The following is a 15,327-nucleotide window of genomic DNA, read 5'->3' as shown; positions in this document are numbered from 1 at the left end:
GCTACAATAAACACCCGCTAATAAGAACCCGTGGTTTAAGAAGCACCTGGTAGAAATTTGCCGCTTTAATACCCCAAAATACAAGAATCTGTGTAGCCAAGCAAGATCAAACGGGTTCTTAAATGTGGGTTGAATTATGACAAACAATTTAACAAAGGAGTGTAACTTTGAGTTGTAAATTTAAGTACAACAAGAACGACTGTGCGAAACTGTATATAAATTCGGTGATCAGTTTGTGTTAGGTCTAGGATTATAATAATACAGTTGTGATTAAATAAAAAGTTTATTTATTTTTCTGGTAATCAACCTAATTAAGAACCTATTGAGCCTAAGTTGCAATTAAGTACCCCCCCCCCCCCCCCCCAAAATAAGAACCTACTGTATATTGCCGGATTGAAGAGGTAGGTTTTTACTGGCGGGTGTTTACTGTTATCAAAAAGCAGACTAAAACTGCATTTCTCAGAGACTGGTAAATGCCAGATTGTGTACCTCTCTGCCCTCGTACACCTCCGACCAATGCGGAGCTCTGCTGCATATCTTTATGGTGTAAATTTACGAGAAAGAAAAATATTGTAAGTTAGATTGCATTTACAATACCGACAACGATTGATGTTTTATCATTGCAAAGACACTTCCGGTTAATTAATACTTGCTTTCGAGATAGAATAATAAAAAAGAATCTGAATGGATCCACGCAAATTGCTGCGTAATAGACCTCTTCAGCTTGTACGATTTGTTTTCCCAAAGCTGGTTTTGTGATAATACTCCTGAGAACTGTTTCTTTCAAATTTCCTCGTATTCACGTGCAATAATTTAAGAAACGACAAAGGGTCAAAGTCCAATTCCACTGGGGACTTCATTGCAAGATAAAGAGGTCTATTTCCCAAACTGATTTTCATTAAGAAAATTAAGGTCAAAGTTCATCGTGATCTGTTGCATCATCCTCGTTGTTACCGTCATCATTATCGTCGTCGTAATCAGATTCTGTGAACTCATCATCATCGTCATCAATGCACAAACCTAAAAATGAAACAAACAAGCGCACAAAAGAAATCATTTGTTCATCAAAACAAACAACAATAATAGCATTTGCCTCTTTTCGGGTAACTGAAAAAGTTCCAAAAACCCTCACTTTTAAAACGGAACTAACTGCAAATGCTTTTGAGAAAAAACAAGTTTTATTTGTACGACACTAAAAAGAAAATTCAAGGCAAAGTTTTGTTTTTCATTTGAAAATGAGGCTAGGGGTAACCTCGAAAAACAGGCCTATTGCATACGCATTCAGATGGGATTTTTGGTCTTCATCAATTTAGGTTTCTGGAAAACTGCCTACCTACTCCTCCCCTAAGCCATCATTTTGCCCAAAGTGAGAAGTAAGTGTTAATGTTAGCTTAGGGGAGGGGTAGGTGGGCAGTTTCTCAGAAACCTAAATTGAGGGTTTATCGGGTCGCCCTCCCAGCTGAGTCACCTTACGCCAGCGTTAGCATGAGACTTGAAAATGTTGACCCTTTTGCCCGAGCTAACAGCGTTCGCGCATGCTCTGTTTAACTCGCTTTGACTGAGTTGACCCGGCTGGACGAGCTAAATGTTTATATGGAGAAAAGTAGGCCCGGTTAGGAAGGTGATCCTACCATCACAAAAGGGTGACCCCGCTACGCAGGTAACCCTTCTAGTCGAGCCAACGTTTTGTTTCTATGTTAACGGTTCGCCACGTTTTTTAAATAAATGTATGAAAAGATGGCTCCACCAGGGTAGCTTGGGTAGGGGATCGAGTGATCCTTCTACCTAGAACATTTTTTTTTTCAATATAAACGGGAACTCAAATGACATCACATGACACAGCAGGGGAATACATTTCTTACCAGTTGTTGTCCTACACATGTATTTCTTGGGATCTTTACGTTCTTTTTTGAAAGTTGCAATAATGTCGTCATCATAATCTTCAATTATACTCTCACACTAAAGAAAAATGTGCTTTTTTAGTAACAAGCAATAAGAGAAGGTAACACAAATATAAAACCAAGTAATTATGTAGTGGTGGCTCGTGGCAGATTGGGTTTGTTAGGCTTTACATTCTTTCTTGGGATAGTTATACGTGTCTGGGAAACTGACCACCTACCCCTCCCCTGACCATCATTTTGCCCTAAGTGAGAAGTAAGTGTTAATGTTGGCTTAGGAGAGGAGTAGGTGGGCAGAGTCCCAGAAACGTTGGGCAAGAGGATTCATCTCCTTTAGAGTGATTTCACCTGACCCTTGAAACAGATACTACCAACTAATGTCAAACAACAACTAAAAAAGAAGTCAACAGGATTAGTGCATAATATTACTACCATTGAGATTTCAGTTATACTTAATACGCATAAAAGTTACTTACTGCATGTTTGAGCTTTTTTGCTATATCTCCACTAATGGCCACATTACTTAAAGTTACAGCCTCCCCATTGCGCGATGATGTTCTGATGTAAGACTTCTTGCCAGTGGCAGGGTCAGATGACTCCGCGTAATTGTTCATTTTTTCGCACATACTATCCAGTTGTTCTATGAGGTGGGTCTCTGATCTGGCATACTGAATCTGAAACAGAGCAAAACGCTATCAGCTTAGAAAAGCCGGAGACTTACAGACCTGGTCAAGTCTAAAAATAAAATGGAACTAACATTACTTGCGAGTGCCATGGCAATGAGAAAATTTGATCGATGAGAAGAGTTTTATTACATCGAAGGTTTTTTGTAGTATACAGTGTGTTTAAGAGTAACATGCACTGTCTCTAGGCATGTGCTTAAAACACAAGCTTTTATTTACGTCGAATGAATGCTAACTCTGGGCAAGCTTTCCCAAGAGAGATCGGCTACCGAATACAACAGCAGGATTTCAAGTTTTGCAGGTTATCACAGGTTTTTCGGTTATTAGTTAATCCATTTTTTTAAATTTTATTTGCTTAAAAAACAAAAACAATTACAAAAAAAATTACAAATACATGTTCTTTTAACTATTAAAACTTTTTTTCTACTTTCACAGTGGGCAGAGAATAAAAAAAAATATGTTAATAAAAGAAAGAAAAGAGAAAGAAAGAAACTAAATTAAAAGGAAAAAGACGCTAACCTACTGGGTGAGTGAAACAGTACAGCAGTACAATGTAGCTTAAAAGAATATGTATTATGGAAATGACACTAGCATTCACATATCTAAAGAAGTACTGTATTTTGTCTTTACGACCTACCCTCTCACACAGTGCCTATAAACAAATCTTGCATTGCAAAGTGTTTTGAGAAAAAGACCAGTAGTTAAATGCTTATTACTTTAAAATATTTTACAACTACAAAAATTAAGGGCGCATCAAGTCCGTGGTCAACCTATTTCCCCTCCAACAGGGATTTGAAGTAATCGTCAAACGAAGACAATCACTCATACGTTTGAATTCCATGAGAGATCAAAAGAATAACAATAAAAAGTCCATGAAATATTATCCACTATAACCTTACGTTTTTCAGTCTTAAATTTGTCTACAAAGTTGGCGAAGCGGAAGGGCAACTGCTCAAACAATAACTACAAAGTACCTCACCCCGGTAAAAACAAACTTGCATTTTGATACCGAAATTGCTCCTAAAAGAAATAGTTCACTTTCCCAACAAATTTATCGTCTTTTTTGTTTATCATGATACTAGCTTTTTCCTCTTTGAAATGCGCCAATCAAATCAATAACAGTTGCTTATATTTTCTTGAAACATAAAATTATCCCACTTAAATATCTCGAAGTTCATGCGTGTCTGAGAATTTACAAAGGAGCCATAGTTTGGACAGGTGAGACAGGTGACCAATAGCTTCCAAGGAAGAATCTTTGAAATGATGGATATTTTTGGAACGCACTGAAACTCAGCCCTGTTCTTAACCAAAATTCGTTAAGTAACCAAGACTGAAGAAATAACCTCATTTCTGGGGCATTTTCACTAAAAGTGTATATCCGAAATATGCAAAACCAAACTAATATAAAAAGTGAGGTAGTGACATGGTTAAAAATGTACAACTCAAAGAACACCGGCCGGCTTTTAATAAGCGGGTCCAAAGTAAAATGCGCAGACCGTGAATAGATTCCAGCAAGTGGCCATACTGAGAGAAAATGCTTTGTATGGGTACTGCTAGCCTGCGTGGCCGGTGTTGAAAGGGGAAGTGGGAATTTGGGCGCGCGCGAGAGCGTGTGGTTCCCTTCCCTTTCGAACGCCTGCCACGCAGGCTAGGATACTGCTGACAAATTCAAAGTTGCAACGTTCCCTATTGATGAAACGACGATCCTAGATATTAGAGCGATGATCGCATTGACATTCTGATCACGGTTGACAGACAAGGTTAGACGTGTGATGACAGAAAAGAAACCTACCAAAAAGAGCTCGCTATGGCGCTACAGCACAAGGCAATTTTTCATATGCAAGCGAGAATGTGTTCAAAAACCGTAGATTGGATGAAAAACCGGCCGCTTCACTAAAGCGAAGACCACAGGAACCCATAGAAAAGCCTGTTCCCAGACCCTCTATTTCCTCTTTAGAGATTGTCGTGCGCGCGTATGAAAATAAAAACTGCGGGAGGTGGGGGGAAAGTAAAAAAAAACAACGTCTGTGTAACTGTAAAGGCTACCCATAGAGAGGTTCAGAGAACCCTTAAAACCTTCACTCCTAATTAGTGTAGCCCATGTAAAACAGTCACAGAAAAATTAAATTTCTTTGTGTAAAATCATAAGAAATGAATTGTACCGTGCCAAAGTTCTACAAATAAGGTTTCATTTAAATGTTAACATCACAGGATTTCATCCACACATTTAAAAGTTAAAATTACAAATTACGTTGTCATAACTGTGTCAAGGGGTGACCACAGACCACCTTTTTATTAGGGAGCTTATCCAAGGACGCGATGGTAACGAAAACGTCGCTTAAAAAGTGAATTTGCGTTCTTTCAGTTTTTATCGCGATTATTTCTTTCCACTTACTTTGTCGAATGTAGGCGAACTCTGTTGGATTTGAATCCCTAGAGACACTAGATATCCAAGTTCAGAAAGAGAAATAAAATTTCGTCGTCGCTTGCTTACGTTCTTTATAAAACGTAAAATTAGGCAATTTTACGTCGTATTCGTACAAAAAGGGCAAATAAATGTACAAAAAAGTGCGATGCACGTGCAAAGTTTTTGCTTTGCCTACGAAACCTATTGTCTTTTTTACGCTTTCGATGTCGTCGTGTCGTCCGATCGTAAAATCCCTCGCCCGGTTTTCAACGTGGCAGCTTCCTACACCAAAAAATTGAAATTAGCAACAAACTGTAATGAGTAATTGTGTTTCTGCTTTGATCTGCCTGGTTAAGCTTTGACATTTGCTTTAAGATAGTTAAAGCAATTTTGGTATCCCACTTGAAAGGTCCTTTATCTTGTATCAATTATTTATACCACAACTTCTTAACCCTTCGGAAGTTTCAATAAAAATTTAAATGAAAATAGAAATAAACTTACATAAAATAGTTGTCATTTCAAAATATCGGAATGCAAAGAACACTAATTAAATTTCAGTATCAGTCCCGCGCATGGACGTTGCTTTTCTTCGTAAGTTGCAAGACAAAGCTTTTGGGGCGGTTAACTTTACAAAAAGTTGTGGTTAACTTTACAAAACGTTGCAATTTTGTCATCAAGTTAATTTAACACATACTGGTAAAAATTGTGTTGTTGTACTTTCAAAACAGATTCTATCATAAGAGAGTCCAAGAAGTTTGAGAAAAAGGATCTAGAAATTAAAGTAAAAGACTAAACTATTTGATAACAACAGCATCTTTATTTCTCCGATATAGTTTCTTGGTTTTTCAGGCGGATGAGATCACCAAATAACTTGATACTAAAAAAAAGATTGAAAAGACACTGAACAATAGTAACACCACAAAACAGAAATCAGCCTACCAACAATGGTTGGACAGCCCATTTGTACTTAACTTTTTACGCTTCGAAAAAGACGACCAAAAAGGAAAAGTAATCCATCAGATACCCGTTTTCATACAGTGACGAAATTTTTCCATGATGAGTAAATAAATGACATATTCCATCACGATAAGAGCATTTACTCAGGTAGATACATCATTATTGCACTTGGAAACAAGACTGGACTGGAAAAATCAAACAGATCCAGAAACAAAATGCGGTTACCAGTCACCGTAGTTTTCGTGACAATTTTAGCTGTCGTAACGATTTTCCATCCTGTCGATGGTAAGGACCCATGGTTATATGACACAGGCAATTTGTTGAGAAGTCTAATAAAAATCACTTCTGATTACTCAGAACTTCGATGGGGAATGGATAGTAGAGGCGATGGGTGTCCTCGTGAAATGGGAAAGTGGCACTGCTACATGCTGCTATTCACCAAGATGATTCCAGTGCTCGAGCAGTTTCTAATCAGAAGTAAACTGCACGAAGAAGCGACCAATACACATGCAATGTATATTCATGATACACTTCACATTATGAAATACAGCAATTTACCAGACCGAATAAAACAAAATTTCCTGGATAGCCCAAGTCTTAAGGGAAAATACAACTCTGATTTTGTACGCCTGGTTGGAAACCTCATAGATGATGTTTATCCGGTTACCCAGAAAGATCCGTTGCTTGAAAAAAGCGGGTATGTTTTACCCTTAAAAAGAGAGTGCGCCAAACTACCACCCCGAAATGTCCCGGCATTAATAGTCAAGAACGTTTGCCCGACCCTTTCGAACTGCGCCATTTCCTTTTATTCAAGTTCCACCAATGCGTGCGGAGAAAACAACAAATGTGACGTAGAGAAGGCCATTCCTCTGATGATCGGAGTGATTTGGTATAAAGTAATCTTTGCAATCGTGGACAAATTTTGTCCCGACAGATGCTCTGGAGAGAATGGATGTGACATGCAGGAAACGCTAGACAGCATTGCTAAACAGGTGGATATGGTAAAAAACTTCCTGAGCATGCTCACATTGAAACCATTTGATCACTTTTATAAAGATGCCCTCGCAAGAAGAGCTTACTCTCAAATAGGAGAAGCCATGAAGATTATCAACGAGAATGAAGAGAATTTTTCCAGGGCCGGTTATGCTTGTCGAGAAATAAAAGCTCCAGCGGGTTGTGAAGTTATGGAGTTTTATTCAAGTTACCTTTTACTAAAGAAACTTAAGAATGAACGACTTCAAAGAGGAAATACCAGGGATCTTACTCTGCATGAGAATGTGGACCACGCCAGAATAATTCAGCTGAAACAGGAAGCTATTAAACATACCCAGGTGTTGAGCGCCATTGATCAGCTAAACAAAAACATGGAAGCACATGTCAAAGGTATTTCATCTTACTTCCAAGGCATCGCGAAGTTTGATCAAGGAATAGCAAACGCTGATGTGGAGTTTATAGGAGGCAAACTTGACGATTTTAATAGCAGATACACTGCGCTACAAAACAAGGTAAAAGACGACGTTAAAGCGGCAATGATTGCGATGACAAGCCTTTTGTCGATTCAGTTGGTCGAGGAGACGGTAGCTCTCGTTACGAAGATATTAGAGGAGTCAAATCCCATTTCAGTGATATTCACCGGTGTTGATACTCTGGGAATACGAGACCAGGCCAAGGTCGTTGCAGATACAGCAGCAAAATTAGCACACGGAATTACACTCATTGTAAAATTGGGTGAGCTCGCTACTGATACAGAAGAGATTGGAACTGACCTGCAAAGCAACCGAAAGCAACTGGCATCACTGAAGACACTGGTCAACAAAATAAAGAGTAACTCGGCAGACACCATTGGTGATGACGCAGAGGAGTTTATCGAAAACTACTCTAATTACCAGCCAAAAGTAGACAGGCAACGGATGAGGGGTAACATAGCTTTGTGGGGAGCTTTCAAAGATTCGACCTGCGATCTGTTACAGGGAGTACAAGGAATCGCAGGGTCCACAGGAAAGGCTGTTGCTAATGGGTTTCTATTGTGCGAAAAGTTGGAGGGGACAATTGCCGAGTTTGACGCCCTGAGGGAGAATATTTTTGAATTTCAATTTGAGTTAGTAGACAGCCTATCCAGAGTCGTACGTGGTAATGTAGCGAAGAAGTTGGCTGCTTCCATTGGACGACAAACGAACGATGTGTTTAAGGCCCATCAACTTTTAGGCGGATTTTTGATGACACAGCTTTTTATTCAGTCTCAAGCCTTTTTATACTGCGACAAACTCGAGTATAGAAACGGGGGACAAACAGTTGGGCCTTGTTCGCCAGAAAGTGGGCTCTTCACCAATAGTGACTTGGACAATCTTGTGGCGTTTACAGATCATCGACACTACATCTCCATCGAACGGACAGTTCACATTCCATCAAGGCCTCAATACAGCGGGGATCTGGGTTTCATTAACGTTTACACGTTAGCAACAAATAAGACTGTCTCGTTCAGACTACCTCAAAATCTGACCTGGCTGTATCAGTTTGACTGGAGTTTGATTGGCGAGTCGCACGCTGCATATGTGGAGAACTTCCAGCTGTTTTTGCCAAACAAAGAATACGAGACGGGTTCCGAGAAAGTGAAGACATCAACCCGTATAATACTCACAGCCGAAACGGAGACGGGGAGCTTCATCTCTGCAAACACAAATAACTCGGTGCTGTACAAGTTACCAGAGCGACAAACATCGTATGTTACAGTATACCAAGAAGGTTATCGAAGTTCAACTTGCTCCAACGAAATTCCTAATCCGTACAGTCTCTGCAACAATCTTCCTAAGATTTGTCACACAACCTCCAACGTCGCTGGTGATAGCCTTCTTCCTACAACATTGTCGAGATGGAGGGTCACGTTAAATGTCCAGTCTGGAGGGCAAAAAGTTGAATGGAGAGCGCCCAACTCTACGACAGACCTTTACCTCATTGCCAAGGTAACGCTTCGGATGCTTCCTCGCAAGTCTCTGGCAGGTTCAAGATCGTCCGTCCCAACATCATCGCCCGATGATGTTTGTTGCCAAGGCAACACCTATCGCGCGTCACTCGTTAGCAGTAAGTGTGAAAACTGCCCAGATGAATCCACTTCAAGGCTTGGGGGATACTATTGCGAAGCTAACCCATCCACACCTGGCGGGAAAAAGCACCGTGTTTTTCAGCGAAAAGATTCACTTAAGCATGGGCTCTCCCCAAGAAAGGAACCGAAGCATAATCCGCGTACAAGAAATTATCATCATTAACACACGACAAGAATGTCTTGCAAAGACCACAAGTGTTTCAGCAAGAGAAAGCCATCTTGTCCTTATATTTACCAAGCTGTAAAGCCATTAGGGCGAAAAATAAATCTTAGAGAAATGATTGGAAATAAATGATAACATTGATCAATTTTGTCAGGTATCGCCTTACTTTGACAGATTTTGCCACTGTGCGGACCGCGAAAGGTCAACCTCTCTTATGTAAAAGGAGCACCATTTTTCAATGGAAGTTATACGAAAGGGGTACCTTTCTCTGTTAAAAAATGGAACATAAAGGGGTAAGGGGTTGGATATTGGGGCGGAGCCCCCCACCCCCTCCCCCGTCCCGTATTAAACTCTGTTGACTAGCCCACAGGGGAGGTTTCGCCATGCCAGTTGGGATTTTTTACTTGTTATGTTCACAAGAAATTTGAATTGTTTTTTGTATTGTTGTGCTTCTTTATCACTGAAAAGCCCCTCATGGGGAGAGGATAATTCAGTAATATTATTTTATTACTTATGTATCTTCCCTACCTTATCCTTCTGCAAACATTTAACGCGTTAACGTTGTCTCGAACAACACAAGATGAAATGACCGTCACGCCACGAGCTTCCCTGCTAGCAGAGTCTACTTTTGATCATTATTGGTGAGAAAACTGGACTTTGCTAGCAATGCTTTTCTGTCTACTATCGCTGTACACGATCGTAGACGAAACTAAGTCTATAACCATTATTTTTTGACGCACGCAGGTTGTCTAGACATGACGTGACTTTTCCAGTGGTCGCCAGACACACGCAATACTTGGCCAAAGTTACAATTCAAGGAACGCGAGAGAAGAACAGAACTTTAAAATACATATATTTCAAAATTTCAACTGGATTTTAAACTGCGAACACTTCAACCACAGAAGACGGAAATAACATTCTAATAAATCATTTTCTGCATCATGTATCCACGCGTCAACGAATCATCGCAGATTATCACGTGAAACGAAACTTACAAGCATGTGAAATTAATTTGTCGGCTCTGTTTGTAGGAGGACACGCGCTTGGGACAAAAGTAAAGTCTCCGACAGGAGAGGACAGAACGTATTACATCCCAGTCACCGGGCGAGCGTTTTACCCTTTGAACACTCCTAAACAACTGAGCAGTATGTCGGTAATAACTGTTTATTCGCACGCGTATTTTTTTCTTGTCTTCCCCTTATTCTTGAATTGAAAAGCGTCCTTTCCCAAGCAAAGCCTCGGAGAGGGAAGCAACAAGTCTACTCGCGCGAGTATCTTGTGTTTTCCGAAAGTACTCAACTAATTCTAAGTGTGATTGAAGGATGTATGTCACATGCGACTCACATCCTAGTGCTTACTGCAGGCTGGGGTCAGTAATGTTAATAGGGTACTTGACGATGATAAATATAGTAAGATGGCAAATTTCAGTGCTTCATATTGACCTTATTAGACGGTAAACGGTTGTGAATATGATCACTGGAAGATCACGAGCTTGTTTCACAAGAGTTAGCATAACGATGATGGTGATGCAACCTGTATCACAACCTGAGTATCACGCGTTTCTGGGGGGAGGGGTGGAGGGTAGAAAGAAGTGAAAAAAGGAGACAACGAGGACCGCTTCATCCCTTTTTCTCTCTTCTTGCATAACTCGTTAGGAAGACCTGATACTTACGTTACCCATTAGACATCATTTGACCAAAGCAACCAAAACTCTCCAAATCTCTTAGCTTTCTTTTACTGGTGCAAGAATCCCTCTTTGGGGGTTTGGCATACGTAGTGAGCATTACTTTTTTCCTTTTTTTTTTCTTTTTTGCGTACTTGTCAGTTTTTCGCATCCCTCTTGTCACTTCTCCTATTCCGTTTTGATTCATTCTGCTAGCTTGGAATCTACGACGCCACTTAACTTTTTACCCTAAATCTCTTTTACGATTATTGAAATTGCTCTCGGCACTAGGCACTAATTAGATATTTTACATTTTGCAGAGCAAAATTGTTATTCATTTTACTTTGTGCAATATCACTCATATTTAGTTGATCTTGTGAGCACGTTTCAGTGAATTATCGCAGCAATAACTCCACAACGCATTTTCTATTTGTTCTGCATCAAGTTTCAAAGTTTCTTTTATTCTCCTCCATAATTATATTCTTTCTGTTAACAGAATGCTCGCCTTAAAAAAATTTCATTCATTCTGCAGGAAATTCTCCCGATAGAATTTATCATAGCCTAGTCAAGATTGCACAAGGGCAGTTCATTGTGAATAAGTAAAGGTTACCTTACCTTCCGAGTTTTTTGATTTCCCTTGGGATCCACTCTAAAACTCTCAATCTTAAAAGTGTAAAAAGATAAGCCCGTTATTTAACGTTCATATCAACAGCCCAGTGCATATTTACCCTTTAACCCTTTAAGCCCCAATATCCACATACAAATTCTCCAAACTGATCTCCATACATTTCCTTTAAGAATTAGTTGAGAGAATTTGATAAAAGATCATGGAATTTTCTCTATGATGATCATTTTATTAATTCTCATAACTTTATCTCTCCACAGTGTATGGATATTGTTAGGAGAAAATTGTTGTTGGTCACTATTGGGACTTCAAGGGTTAAGCTCCAATATCGAAACACAAATTCTCCACTAGACTTATCTCCATACCTTTCCTTAAAGAATTTACTGTGATACAGTAGTTGTGAGAATTTCATTAATGATCAAAACATTTTCCCCTTGCTAATAAGTTCAATAATAATTCTTAACATTTTTTTTCTGGATAATTTGTATTGATACTGGTGGGAGTAAATTGATGTTGGGCACTCTTCAGACTTAAACACTTGAAGGGCTAAAGGGGTTGTGCTGCAAAATAAAGAATTTTGCTAAATTGTGGCAAACATTAAGCCAAACTGTGGCAGCTGGTCACTTAACTGAGTCAATCACTGATGAATGTCTAATTAAAACACAGCAAGTACAAAAAGAGATAAAGAGGGTCAAAATAATGGATGAAAACTGAGGCTTTTGAAAACAGTTCAAAGCCTGACAGTTTTTCAAAGTCTTCTCTGTTGTTTGTAACTTTCAAAATATATGCTTGGGAAACCTATTTTTTTATTTGTCACAAAGCAGTGATTTTTATATTAAGCCCATTTCTTGCCCTTACTTCTTAAGGAAAAGATGTTAAAACAAACTACATCTTTGAAAAACCAGAATTGGAAAGTACTAAAGTTATTGTTTTTATATTTATTTTATTTTTCTATCAATACCAGAGTTTTTATTACCTCTAACATCTTCCTTGGATCAACTTGGCTAATTTCCCATTGAAGTTCATCAGCAATAACATGACAAACTGTAAATTTAATAACATTGATAAGTAACAGTGAATAGGGAGCTTTAAAATCATTAGAAATTTACTGTGTCAAACTAATGAAACCATGAAAACTGAAATATCCTAGGAAAGAAATGCTTATTGTGTTATGATCACTCTCAGCAAAGATCAGGATGTGCAAGCAAGCCATGAAACTACAAACTAATTACTCTTGCTGTTTGCTGATTTTGCAACACAATAACATTCCCCAAAATATTTTTGGTGTTCACAGTTTTGTGAGTTTCAGAGTAACACTTGTCATTATATATCATGGGCAGTTATTAATTACTTCTTCATCTCTTCCTCATAACAATGTGTGGCTTAGGTATGTGGTGGCATGATCCTTATTTGAAATTGCATTGCAGTAGAGTTTGAAACAAAAGAAGAACTATTTACATAAGATACTGAGTGACTTAAGGGGCCTTTTAAGATATGTGTTTTCTTACTGCCATTATCTTCTATTGTAATTGTCTGAGAAGTTAACAGCTATGAACCTCTGAAAGTCAAATCTCTTATCACAGACAATTAACAATTATTGGACGAGGTTGAGCAAACGATTGTGATTTGTCAGTGGCAAGCAGATGAATTATTTGCCAAGGCCGAAGGCTGAGGCAAATAATTTATCTGCCAGACAATGACAAATCACGATATTTTGTGATAACCGAGTTCAATAATATTGTTTTATCATTCGATCACCAAGTTTGTTTTTTAAGGACTACAATCTTCGGGAAGTGAAGCGATCTGCCATTATCCCGCAAGAGCCATCACAAGAAGGAGAAAAGTGTGGTTTCATTTACACATGAGCAGAATATCATTTGCAGCGAAACAAAGTTCGATGACATTGAGCATGAGTAGACCATTATTTGTAGGCAGTTATTTGCAGGTCACGTGGTGGGCTGTTGGCCAATGAAAAGGCAGAAAAATTTGCAACGAATGATAATTGCATTGGATGAACACCTGGGGTGCTTACCATTTTCACAAACCCAATTTTGTGCATAAAAATATAACAATAAAAAGTGATGTGCAGAGAGTATGAACTACTACACAGTGTAAACAAATTTGCTGAACAGACTAAAATGACTAAAAAAAGCATCCCCTCAAATCACAGCCCATATTTTCTGTACCTTCCCAAACAAGATGGTGTGAACCATTTTCCAACCAGAATTTCCAGTTTTTCCATGTGAATGGTAACTACCCCTGGTTTAGGTCCTTTCCCTGCCATTTTTGAGCAATTTTACCAATCTCAATTTGCTTAAAAAATGGACAATTCTTCACAAAAAGTTTGGCCCAGTACTGAGAGTGCTGATCTCTGACGGAGTTAGCTTTAATCTGAAATTTATGATGGTTGGCATGTAAAACTTACCACCGCAATAAAGCTCTTTATCCTTGGCACCCAATGTTGAACTCACAAAAAAAGCAACAGCGAGCAAAACATGGTAGAGTTCTCTTAAAAGTTCCATACCCTGGAAAAGTGGTGTAGACAGCAAATTAATATTTTTAAGTGAATAGAGGAAAACCCCAATATTATCAAAAAAAACTTTGAAAAGCCCATAGGCTAATATTAATTAATTTTTTTAAGGGATATAAGTTATCTTTCTATGCGGACCCTTGCTGTAGAGGCTTCACAAGAGAAAAGAAGAATTTCCAGGTATAAGGCCACAGCAGCAGATCCAGAACTAAAAGTAAGCAATGGAGAAGGGGGGGGGGGGGGGGGGGTGTCTTGAGGTTTGTGAGTCTCAGTCTAGTCTTGCTTATAAGTAGGGTGGTCCCCCCCATTAGATCTTCCACTGCAGCCTCCCAGCTCTTGTATGAACCTAAATCATTCCAGGATAACTGACACCAGACTTTATCAGTGGTGCTATTAGCAGCCCTAATTTAGCCAGCACAGGGCTACCAGTTGTCACGTCATTTCAGCTGAATCATCATGCAGTATGAAGAAAGCTTTGTCTTATTCTCTTTTACTTTAAAATCTTTTTAGAGGTGGGATAACTGTTTCCTAGTCAGTTAAGTAACAGGATAATCTCAGCAGTTTAGGATCATAAAGGATGATCGTTATTGATATATCACTCTAGTGTGGTATATACAATGTCTCCTTCATTTTTCTACTCACTCCATGAATGGCAAAACATTTTTACAAGTTTTTTTCGGGGGGTGGGGGTATTGATTTGTTTCTTGAGATGAGGAGGCTTAGAAGATTCCCCTCTTGGGAATTCCGCGCCACCCCCCAGCTTCGTCATCCCTACACTTGCCGGATTGTCCCAGCAATACAGCTCTTAGCAAGAAAGTAGGTGTTTCATTGCTTCAACTTCAAGTTTTGTGTGAAGAAATGTGAATCTGACTATTTTTTGAGGCTATGGTGAAAAGAAAACCTATGGATAATAAAATATAGGATCTTTGAGCCTTTCTGACAACTCTGTCTTCGATCTAATGCTTTCTTTGTTTATATTAATAGAAAGTTTACTTGACTAAAACGTTTAAGTGTGCCGGCCATTCACGCGGGATAATTATGCAAAACTGTATTAAATAATCAATTTATAATCCGGGTCAATGAACTGTGATCATGGTGATAGTAAGTGAAAAAACTAATTAAACTACGGTAGCTCAAGAGTTAAAATTGAATAAACAATTAAATCATACCTTTACAAAGAATTTGTAAACAGACAGTAGAAATGGTAAGAGTTTTTTAAGCCAGCTGGATTTTAAAAATTTCACTATCGAAAAAGATCGATATGCTGATAGGTAGAAGCCGCTGACCAGCAGCTTGCGCCT

General features: G+C 38.9%; 1 protein-coding gene across 1 annotated transcript; it reads right to left on the bottom strand.

Moving 5' to 3' along the window:
- Positions 1 to 353: 353 nt before the first annotated feature.
- LOC140930117 (protein canopy homolog 2-like) lies at positions 354 to 15,312 on the bottom strand. The gene is made up of 7 exons (XM_073379780.1): positions 15,196 to 15,312; positions 13,922 to 14,021; positions 12,473 to 12,540; positions 11,487 to 11,534; positions 2,375 to 2,572; positions 1,863 to 1,959; positions 354 to 1,020 (listed from the first exon to the last, which is right to left on the bottom strand). The coding sequence occupies exons 2-7, from the start codon at positions 14,016 to 14,018 to the stop codon at positions 914 to 916; spliced, it is 615 nt and encodes a 204-aa protein (XP_073235881.1). The 5' UTR covers positions 14,019 to 14,021; positions 15,196 to 15,312; the 3' UTR covers positions 354 to 913.
- Positions 15,313 to 15,327: the final 15 nt, after the last annotated feature.

The sequence above is a fragment of the Porites lutea genome, chromosome 3 (genome assembly GCF_958299795.1).
Source record: "Porites lutea chromosome 3, jaPorLute2.1, whole genome shotgun sequence".
Taxonomy (NCBI): domain Eukaryota; kingdom Metazoa; phylum Cnidaria; class Anthozoa; order Scleractinia; family Poritidae; genus Porites; species Porites lutea.
This window is presented reverse-complemented; position numbering and strand designations above follow the sequence as displayed.

Bases quoted from the DNA above. Each gene is read 5' to 3' on its own strand.
- LOC140930117 (XM_073379780.1), bottom strand. From the start codon at position 14,018: ATGGAACTTTTAAGAGAACTCTACCATGTTTTGCTCGCTGTTGCTTTT. The intron at 2,573-11,486 runs GTAAGGTAACCT...GCTCTGTTTCAG, and splicing joins GAAATCAAAAAACTCGGAAG to ATTCAGTATGCCAGATCAGA. The intron at 1,021-1,862 runs GTAAGAAATGTA...TTTCATTTTTAG, and splicing joins CATGTGTAGGACAACAACTG to GTTTGTGCATTGATGACGAT.